This window comes from Morone saxatilis, unplaced genomic scaffold (genome assembly GCF_004916995.1).
Source record: "Morone saxatilis isolate NCDOM2014 unplaced genomic scaffold, NCSU_SB_2.0 Contig8, whole genome shotgun sequence".
Taxonomy (NCBI): Eukaryota; Metazoa; Chordata; class Actinopteri; family Moronidae; genus Morone; species Morone saxatilis.
Genome location: NW_023340257.1, coordinates 14,866,508 through 14,877,033, shown reverse-complemented (window position 1 = coordinate 14,877,033; position 10,526 = coordinate 14,866,508). Strand labels below are relative to the sequence as shown.

The 10,526-nt window shown below is 40.4% G+C and overlaps 1 protein-coding gene across 1 annotated transcript; it reads left to right on the top strand.

The window, feature by feature from the left end:
- Positions 1-1,693: 1,693 nt before the first annotated feature.
- On the top strand, positions 1,694-8,611 carry hepacama (hepatic and glial cell adhesion molecule a). Its single transcript, XM_035680457.1, has 7 exons — positions 1,694-1,899; positions 4,150-4,497; positions 4,816-5,097; positions 6,704-6,782; positions 7,103-7,170; positions 7,330-7,400; positions 7,814-8,611. Exons 1-7 carry the CDS (start codon positions 1,803-1,805, stop codon positions 8,171-8,173), a joined length of 1,305 nt encoding a protein of 434 aa, XP_035536350.1. The 5' UTR covers positions 1,694-1,802; the 3' UTR covers positions 8,174-8,611.
- Positions 8,612-10,526: the final 1,915 nt, after the last annotated feature.

Sequence of the window (10,526 nt, the reverse complement as noted above, 5' to 3'; positions counted from 1 at the left end):
TAATGAGAGGATATAAATGAGAGGACATTATTGCCACAGCTGCATAAACAACACCCGATATATCACCATCACTTAGACTGTAAACTAAAGGAATCCAAAAGATGTAACTGGAAATATTTTGTCACATCTGTATGTGTGAGTCACATCAGCAGTACCGTTGAGAACTAAACGTGACAATGGTTTCTGTCACCAAAACTGACTGAGACACACAGGCCCCATCTGTGCTCCCTCTCTCCTTCTCTATTGACTGGAAAGAGTTCCCCTTGATTTAGAGTGTGTTAGAAGATGAGAGGCAGAGGGAGGTGCTGCTTTTACTGAGGGCAGAGGTGGAGGGGAGAGGTTCAGCTTTGATGGCCCACTACACAGGAGTCTGAGCCCTGGGAGATCGGTGGTGAACGGCAGCTGTTCCCACATTCCTGCAGCTGTCTGTCAACCATGCTTCCTCCTCTGCATAAAACCTCCCTTTTTTGTCAAACAAAATGTTCTTAAAAACTCTAACAATAAGCTTTCTGAAAGTGGGAGAGATGACTTATAATCAACTGACTCATCAATGCATACAAGCTAATGCCTTAATCTCGAAAAGACAGTGAAAAATAAATGATGTTGCATATACTTTATACAAGGCATCAGCTCTGATACAATGGAAAGTGACAGTCTAGCTAACAAGAAATTAGAACAGGGAGATAGGTAAAAGATCTAAAGCACTAAAATCCTTAATACAAAATATTGTGTTGGACTGTATACATTTTACAATTTCCTGTCGTTTTCATGACGAGTGCCAGATGTTTTTCCTATTGTTTCACTTACAACATTTAACCCAGTCGCACTGCTTTTTTTTGTTTTTCACATGCATGTTGGATATGTAAATTACAAGAAACAAAAAGAGCAAAAGTGTAGTTAAAAAGCCAAAACTTAAACGTCAATGCATGGCCTGGCAGCTTTGCTTCCTTCTCCTTATGTCTCCATCAGTTGACTGTCTTAATGTAGCTTCTACACCACCTAGAGGACAAAATAGGTACAAACATTTGATTCCTGTTTTTGTTGCTGATATTAGTATGTATCTCTCAGAAATGTTCTGTACCACTGATCATGCACCTGACAGGTGTAGCAGCTCAGAGTAGACCATATGCTTTATGTGTTTGTGTGTGTGGGTCAGCAGCAGGGTTGGTTGCCAAGTGACAAATTGTGAGTTTTTTTGTGAGGCTCCAGTGCAGAAAGGAGTTCGCACAATGTGACAAAAGTGGGCCAAAGAGGGGGGAGGTGAGTTGTTTTTCAAATTCAGACATTTCAGAGCTTTAAGTGGGACCCTCTTAGAGCCGCTGTTTTGGCTGAAGTACAGTAATTCTTCCCAGCAGGAATTCCTGCAAAGTAGCTCAACTCAATATTGAATTCAGCTCTTTAATGGTTTACTTAGAGTGTAAAAAGAGGACAGCGCTTTTTTATTTACAGGAAGCTTTGAAAAATAACAGACAGTTTAAGATAAATAACTGCCCCCAAAAAAAGCAAACACTATTTTCTTTGAGCTCCTTTCTGAAAGGGCAATGTGGAGTGGAAGAGAGGAGCTCATCTACACTATGTTTCTGTCTCACACAAACACACACACACACACACATACACACACACAGTTGGCTGTTGTTGGCTGTGACTGGGGTGCTGTGAGGAGAGTGGGGCTCAGTGTGACCAGGCAGAGGCCAGTGTTGCAGGCAGGCAGGCAGTGGAGAGACTGTTGAGCTGCAGAGACGTGCCCAGGGTGGATAAACCATGCTCACTAAGTGGGAGAAAGACTCTGCCCAGGACACAAGATGAAGGTGGAGAGGAAGACCTCCTCTACAGGCGACAGTTTCACTGACATTCCTCCACTACTGACGCTCTTTGGCCTCCTCCTCCTTCTCTTCACAGGTAAGTCCAAACATTTGTCAGTGTTAGCCATAGAACAGAGGATAAAGAGTCTCTCTGAGGCTGTGCAGTCTTTCAGATGACGACAGAACAAGTGGATTTAGTTAGTGGTTTATTAACGAGCAAGGAGAAACCTGAGTGGAGCTCATTATCAGTAATTATCCTTTCAATTAACATCTTTTTACAGTATTTAATTGGCTTTGCTTTACTTTCTTTGTTTATGTTAATTCTGTCACTTAAAAACAGATCAAAACTCAAATTCTTACTCTTTTTGAAGTTAATCCAGCTTAAGTTAGTTGCAGATGTATTTTTTTTTTTTGCTGTCCTTTTGCTCCACAAGCTGGCGGCACAATGGATTCATTCATGGGTGGCACTCTATATTGGGTCCCCATCACCAGCTCAAAGGAGTCTGGAGTGGCCATTGTAGGTGTGTGAGAAAGGGATGTGTAGGTTAAGTGTGATGATATCAAGTTTTGTTGAGAGCTGATGAATAGAGCAAGGCCTACTTTTTTTGAGTGTGGGAAACTTTGGATGAGTTCATTTGAGGGGTAAAGTGATGTCAAAAGTTTATATACGTGGTGATTCTGGTTTCAAAATGTCTGATTTAATTTTCAAGACCGTACCATGGGCCCAATTTACCCGACCAGGGCAGTTTTGGTGGAATCACTGGATCCTGTGTCTCCAACTTGACCAGTGACAAAGAGTTTCTCTTTCTCTCCCTCTCTAACCCTCTCTCACTCTTTTTCGAGGGAGGAAACAAGTTCCAACAATCATGCCCTTTGTCTTATCGCCTTGGCAACCCCTGTCAGGCGGACCAAATGGTTACCACGGCAATGAGGCGATGCCCTGCTAACTGCCGCACTGCAAAGAATAGTGAACAGTGCAGACTCTCTCTCCTCCCTCTCTTCTAGGTTGATCTTTCCATCACTGAGGCCTAACAGTAGGATGTCCCTCACAGGCATCCGGCCAATATTTAGACCTCTATGTGTCCAGCTACAGCTGAGTTATAGGAACCTCCACTGTGAAGATAATAGCTTTGCTGTGTTTGGTTTCCAGGACAGAGCTCTTCTATAAAGGATGAAATGTGGCTCGCACTGTAATACCTTATCCCTGTGTCCCTGTGGGAGGTGGAGAATAATTAGAGAACACAAATCAAAATTAGTGCATTACTTGTTCACAATGAGGGGTTGTAAGGAATTCCTGGGGGGAGTTTCTGAGAAACAGATTAGTTATGAAAACGTGGGCCCTGAATCAAAGAAAATGTGTGTGCATATCAGTTTGTTTGTGTGTGTAGCACACAGTAAGCTGAGTGATGTTTCGAGACAAAAATGTAAAAAAATATTAGTCAAGTCTGAAGAAAGTTGGAGAAAGCCTTCAAGAATGAAAGGCCCTTTGTAACAGCATTAAAATTAAACCTTGAGCTTCTTAAAATAAAAGGAGTTTGATTTGTATTAAATCCTTTATTCCTTACATGCAAAATGATAAACAAAAATATAATTTATATGAAATCAATTGTTTAAAAAATTATTTTCACCTTATCTGAACTATTCAAAGTCAGTATGATCGAATGTTAAATTGGTTAAAAATTGGATTTTAAATAAAAAGTAATACTTTAACTGGGTCTCATTTAATAGGCCTAACACAAGGTTTTCAGCAGTGGTACGAATCTTACTGGAAAAACAATGTTGGCATAATAGAAAAATATTCGACTTTTTTTGTGCTTTTTTCACTGTTTGACATTTTCCAGTAAACAAATAACAATGAAATAACATGTAATTGTTGTGGATGCATCGACATATAATATGTATTTTAGTGTTTTAAGTAGTTTGACTATTTCAAACTTAAGAAGGGGAGTTCAGACAGATCGTAACAAATGTTTGGGCATGTTGTACAGAATGTGACTATAGAAATAAAATAAATGGAGTACCAAGTAAAAATGAACCGTTATATTGTACTTATACTGTACCTTGTACTTTGTTATAGTATAGGGCCATTTTATCCATGCTCTCCATGTGTGTTCTTGTAGTAAGAGTAGTAATTAGTGTAGCAGTAATTAGTGTGTTTTTGCATAAGTCCTCCATTGTTTCACTCTGTGTGAATAGTTGATTTCGCTGATCTCTGCCCACTAGCAGAGCATCAAAGGCTGCAAAGTGACTGTTCTTTGTTTACTCAGTGTCCCTAAGCAACCTTGTATCCCTCTTTATCTGCTCCTCCTTCAAGACCTCACCACTGTCTCTTTGCCTTTTTCTCCAGGTGAGGTGTCAGGGGTGAATGTGACTAGCCAAACTCAGGTGGTGAGGGGCACAGTGGGCAAAGAGGCCCTCTTGTCGGTCAGCTACTCCAGCAGCAGCTCCGACAAGCCTGTGATCAAGTGGCAGATAAAGAGGGACAAAGAAAAACCCATCACTGTTGTGCAGTCCATAGGAACAGACATCATAGGGAACCTGAGGCCAGAGTACCGCAACCGTATTCTGGTGTGTGAGAATGGGTCTCTGCTGCTTCACAACCTGCAGCTGTCAGACGAAGGGGCGTACGAAGTGGAGATCTCCATCACTGATGACACCTTCACTGGAGAGCGCTACATTGAGCTCACTGTGGATGGTATGCAGAATTACCTGCCTTTTAAAGACCTGGCATCTCTCCTATTTCAAAATATCTGAGCAATCACAGCACAACACTGAAGAGGAGTTATGAGCTAAAAGAAAATCAATACAAGTTGAAAATACACGATCTCGCCCTAGAGAGTGTAATAGTAATACTGGAGTTTAGTTTTTGAGAACACGATACAGTGATTCATATTGTTGGTGGTGTTCTTTTTAAGACTAACTGGGATTACACTTATCAGTTGTTGTTATATAACTAGAGGTCAAACCACCCTCTCATATCCCTCCCATGTCTTTGTCTTGCCATCTTCCTCAGTTCCCGTGTCGAAACCTTACATCCAGATGATGGCCTCGTCTGTCCTGGAGTACAGCGAGCACTTTAACATCCACTGTTCCCACGATAACGGCACAAAGCCCGTCTACGGTTGGCTGAAGGGAGGCAAAGTGCTGATGAATGACTCACGTCTGATGCTTTCACATGACCAAAAGGTGCTGACCATCTCACGCGTTCTGATGTCAGATGATGACATCTACACCTGCACAGTGGAGAACCCCATCAGCAGCATGAAGAGCATACCTGTCAAGCTCACTGTCTACAGTAGGTGGCATGTTACACCGGTAGGATCTCAAGTTATACATGTTTATATTAAGGATGAAGAAGTAACAAAAAAAGTAATAAATGTGGTGGGGTAAAAATACAATATTTATCTCTGAAATGTGGTGAGGTAGAATTATAATGTTGCACAAAATTTGAAATCCTGAAGTTGAGTACAAGTAGATGTGGCCCACTGTGACAATTCCCCTAAACCCCCACGTCCCTTCCCTTCTCTCAAGGGAGAAAAGTAATGCTATAATGATTACAACTCTGCGAAGGAACCTGCTGTCATTCCCACCTGTTCCCTATGGTGCCCCCCCGTCCACCGCCCCTACTACCCAGGGACCGTAAATGCTCAATGTCAGTCCTAATAAGACCCCAAATCACCTATATCCTTTACTATGTATCTTTATTTATGATTCTCCTTGCCTTGTCTTTTTTAATATTTCACCTATTATTATATCTCACGACAAAAACACTAGCCAACTCAACATCCCAGCTCATTATAAACTGCTATACTCATCGTAATGTCTTAAATGTCTTAATTTCTATGCATGTTGTTCTATGCATGTTCTATGTATCTAACCCATCTATTGTCCTGTCTTCTTGTAATGTAATATTGTACCAATTGCCCTATGTTTTGTCTTTAAAAAAAAAAAAGCTACAAGTATGTCAAAATTGTACTGTAAGTATATGAAATGTAGTTACATTCCAGCACTGGTTTCTACATCTAATAAATACCAACCAACATGAAAATGTATAAATATCCTGAGAATCTAATTATGAAAACTGTACCAGCTCATTGTTCACCAACCATCCATTTTCAGTGGCTAGCAGGAGCAATTATCATCTCATGCTGACCCATACACAAGCATGCCTGCCTCTCTAACAATGTTGTTTACAACAAGTGCAAATCCAGGCTGAGTGCAGCAGAGTTGGCTCAGAGCGGCTGTTACTGGGCGCCAGTATAGAGCCACATGTCAGCCTGAGAGAGAGGGAGAGGCTGTCTAATCCAATGAATGGACAGTTATTTATGAGGAGGGAACAGAAAAAGTAGGCAGGTGGGGAGGACGCTTTGCCTCAGTGGACCTCAGTAATCCTGACTTCATTATTTGCTGTACTGTGATGTGCTGCATGAAGAGACAGCTACAGGCTCTCAAACTGCTCTCTATTCCCTCTGCATGCATAGCAGCGCGGCACAAAGTCTCAAAGTGACTACCCTAATGTGTTACTTCACTGCACCTTATTCATGCCAGCACACTCAAAAGACTTGGCAAGCAATGTAAAAAAAAAAAAATCAAATGTTCTGCATGCTCCGTATCCTGACTTTGTTTCATTAAAAGCATACAGGATGTTCCCAATTAACTTTTTTTTTCTTGAAGACACAACTTCATCTAATCCTGTGAACTTTACTTTTCCATGTAATATATTTGTAAAGCAGGTCAAGCTTTGAAGTTAAATGTGAAGCAAAGGTACAAGTCAGTGGTTCATTGAGAGGGAAATTGCATTACCCTGCTGTTACTGACACAATCCTATCCATCTTTCTTTCTTTCTTGCTTTCTTTCGGTGGGTGGGTGGTGTGGTCTACTCTCTTTATCACTTTGTTTAGAGTATACATCATCTGTCACGGTGGCGATATCCTCCGTAATCACCCGGGTGACAGTGTGGTGCCTGTGGAAACATCCAAGGTGAGCGCTTACTCTTATTGGTGTGCATTTGGTTCTTTTTCTCTCTCTCTTCTCATCTTCTCATCTCTTCTTCTCTCCTTCTCTTCTTCCCCTCTCGTTCTCTCTCTCTCTCTTCTTTCCTTCTCTCTCTTTCTCTCTCCTTGGCTTTGATATTGCACTTGAGGATGTGACTAGAATCTTATGTAGCTCAACAGTGTCACCATACATGAACATGAACATTTGGTGAAAAATGAATCGACAGTGACCTGTAGCTTGTATGAATTACCATTTAGCAGCAAGGTTGGGATGTGTTTTAAGCTGTTTTTTCTTTCCTGCTGTAGAAAGAAGCATCGACCTGTCCCCCAAAGAGTTCCCATCTATATAGAGCAGAGTGAAAATGGCCATGATGGTGAGAAACATGTAACAGTGGTTACAGCTGATCATATTTGAATGAGTACAGCACCTTATTAACCTTTAAAACATGTCACACAACACTCAAGAATAATTTTACTCATTGTAAAGTTAACTTGTCAGCATGCCAAACAATAAAATAAATATTTTTTCACAGTTGATGTTGTTCCCAAACCAACTACACTTGGTCGAAGGAGTCCTATGCCGCTTTATGTTCTCAATGAAGATGTAAGTCACTCTTTTATATTAGGTATTAGCAACTGATGCTGATGAGAAAGTCATTAGTTTTAATTAAAATTGTTTTGCAAATATTTAAAGGTCCAGTATGTAACATTAAGGAGGATCTATTAGCAGAAATGGAATATGATATTAATAGTTATGTTTTCATTAGTGTATAAGAGATGGGGATCCCCAAAATCATTAGGATTCATCCTCTGGAACTACAAAATTTAATAGCAATCCATCAATTAGTTGTTGAGATATTTCAGTCTGGACCAAAGTGGTGGTCAGACCTACAGACCAGCACTGCCATCTGTAGAGACATGCTGCTATCAAGGCCAAAAACATACCCTAGTTCATGCTTTTACAAATTAAACACCACTGCTGATGATCTTAACAGGTGTTTCTCCATCTTGTTTCAGGAGACTGAGCGTTTGGAAGAATGTTCTGGCAATGCTCTCAGCCAATCAGAAATGAGTATCCCTGCTACCTACGCTCCAGTCCTTCCCCCCTCGTCCAACAGAACTGACCGGCCCATCTGGTCTGCCCCACGCAGATACCCCCGCAGCCCTTCTCCACTGGCACAGCCTCTCCCACAAACGCTTCCAGGGCCTCCTCTGCGCCCTATCCGCTCACCTGCTCACTCCCCTGGTTCATCCCCACGCAGTTTCAGCCCGATAAGAAAGGTCCGTCCTCCAGTAGGTATCCCAGCCAGCCACCTGCCTGTAGAGGCAGAGTGTTCAGATCCTTGTGATCAGACTCACTGTCCATCACAGCAGTGACAGCTGCTTGGATGTATGTTTTCATTCTGAGATATGTAAAGTACATGTATAGTTTGCTGGTGTAATGTTGCGTCACGCAACAACGATAATGGATCTGATGCAGTAGGATAAGAGATGAGTTCACTTTCAGCTAACTCTTTGTCTTTATATTCCATTATTTATCATCTATTTCTCTATGGCTATGCACATTATGTCTGTAGTCTTTCGATGATATCCTCTCATATAAAAAAAAATATTCTGTCCATCAGCGTATTGTATCTGATGCTGAGACAGTAAAGAATTTCCAACTCTGGTATATATTTTGCTTTTTGATGAAGTCTGAATTTTACTGGAAACTTTTGATAAGAACCTGTACATATGTAAGTTAATAGTTTTTGGGGTCAGGATTTTCTTTTGATTAATTTAACCACAAATTGTATTCTTATTCAACATTAGGTAATAATGTAAGGCAATAAAACATTTTAAATAGTTTGTAATTTGTCATCAATTTTGTAACATTTTTACACCACAACCCAGCAAAAAACATTCATTTTCACTCTTTTTGATTTGTATCGTATTGTAACAAAGTAATACCACAAAGTAGAAATGCTTTACCTTCTTTTTACCATCTTTGAAAGTGAGCTAAAGGGGATCTACCAGTCTTGAGTATGAGCGTAATTCCTTTCTAGTCCATTAGGTGTCGCCCACACATTTCTTTAAATACTGTGTTTCAATGCACACTTGTCAGGAGAGTTCCAAAGAGATAGATATACTATAGATATACTTATTTTTCCTGTACCACTTTTTATCATCTTTTTTAATCCATAAAGGGCATAAGATGACATATATTACATATTGTGCAATGTCATGTTCAATGCTGTATCTTTGTTTGATCCCTTTGCTGTACCTAAGGATGGCACCCATGAGCAGAGCTGATTGGCTTATGACAAAGTGCATCTTGATCTTGAAAAGGTCAGTGAGGATAAAGCTCAAAATATAGAAAATGTGAGCTCATTAAGTTCAAGAGGAGGCTTGTCAATGATGTGTGGTCAAACAGTTCATTTTACAGCCAGTGACTACGTGCCTACTTTAAAGTCATGTAGCCTCCAGTTGATTTTCCATGAATATATTCTTCTTGATTGAAGACAAACTGTTCCTGGAAATGAGTAAATGGCTTTACAGTACATGGCAACCTTTTCTTCGTATATGAGTAAAAATGACTTAATATGGGGTTTATTTTATCCACTGCACAAAAAAACACTAGCATGGAATAAAAAAGACCAAAAAGATTAAAGATTAAAGGATGTTCTGAGCTGTAATACTTTGTACTACAGAGTGTACACACAAACACACACAGACACACACACAAAGTGGCCTGGTCCATCACTATTATCAGGATAATATGTTCCCTTCAGAGGTCCAGCTGGACATCTTTTGTCATGAAAATCTGGATGATTTTATTTTTTTCTTTTATCCTGAAATGTATCTTCCGTTACTGAAGGTGTGATGAGTCTTGTGATTACATAGGCAAATCAGATCCGCCCGTTTTGATCTGGGCTTTGCAAGCTTTGTTCTATTTGAAACACAATTTATGCCTTGGCACAGGCTCATGAATACACATACAGCATCATGAGCACACACAAGCACAGAAGAGGAAGCACACAAACATGTGCATAATCACTAGTGGCTAACAGTAAGTGGAAAATTAAATGTCCTCAGACAATAAAAGTGGGCCATTCTTTTTAAGCTAGGAAATTGGTTTTAATCTATGTTGATCTCACATTTTTATTAGTCATACAGTCTGTCCGCTCGTGTTCCACCTCTCTTGAATTGGAAGCCAAGGCAGTAATTAGACTCTGGGGAGCACAATCACATCTGTGTGCGTATAATACATGTGTATGTGTGTGAGCAGTAGGTGTCTTATGAGTTGAATAGAGATGATGCACACCGTCCCTAATTAATTACCTCCTCCTCCTGCCTGGTCGAGCTTTCTTCTCGAGTTCTTGTCACACTTGTTGATGTGAAATTCCCAGTAGAGGAGGGTGACATTAGTGTAGGAAAGCTCTTATCTAGCCTTTTGTGTCTAGGTCAGGAACTGCAATAGTTCAACAGGTTTCTGAGTAGGTTTCCTACCAGATGTATTTTCTGATCCACAGTATGTCCAATTACTGTTACATTGTGCCTGACATTCTTATAACTTAAAACATTTAATATTTCTCAAGGATGTCTATCGGTGACGTCTAATGTCTGATAAACAGTAGTCATAACACATCTGATGCCCAACTCTCCCTGACAAAGTCTTGGTCTTGTGCTTAGCTCATGGCACAATGAATAACACCTCTCCTAACTAGGGTGAGACAACCAGAGTGTGAAT

Excerpts from the sequence above, each read along its gene's own strand:
- hepacama (XM_035680457.1), top strand. The coding sequence starts at position 1,803 with ATGAAGGTGGAGAGGAAGACCTCCTCTACAGGCGACAGTTTCACTGAC. Across the intron at positions 1,900-4,149 it reads CCTCCTCCTTCTCTTCACAG|GTGAGGTGTCAGGGGTGAAT; the intron begins GTAAGTCCAAAC and ends CTTTTTCTCCAG. Across the intron at positions 5,098-6,703 it reads TGTCAAGCTCACTGTCTACA|AGTATACATCATCTGTCACG; the intron begins GTAGGTGGCATG and ends CACTTTGTTTAG.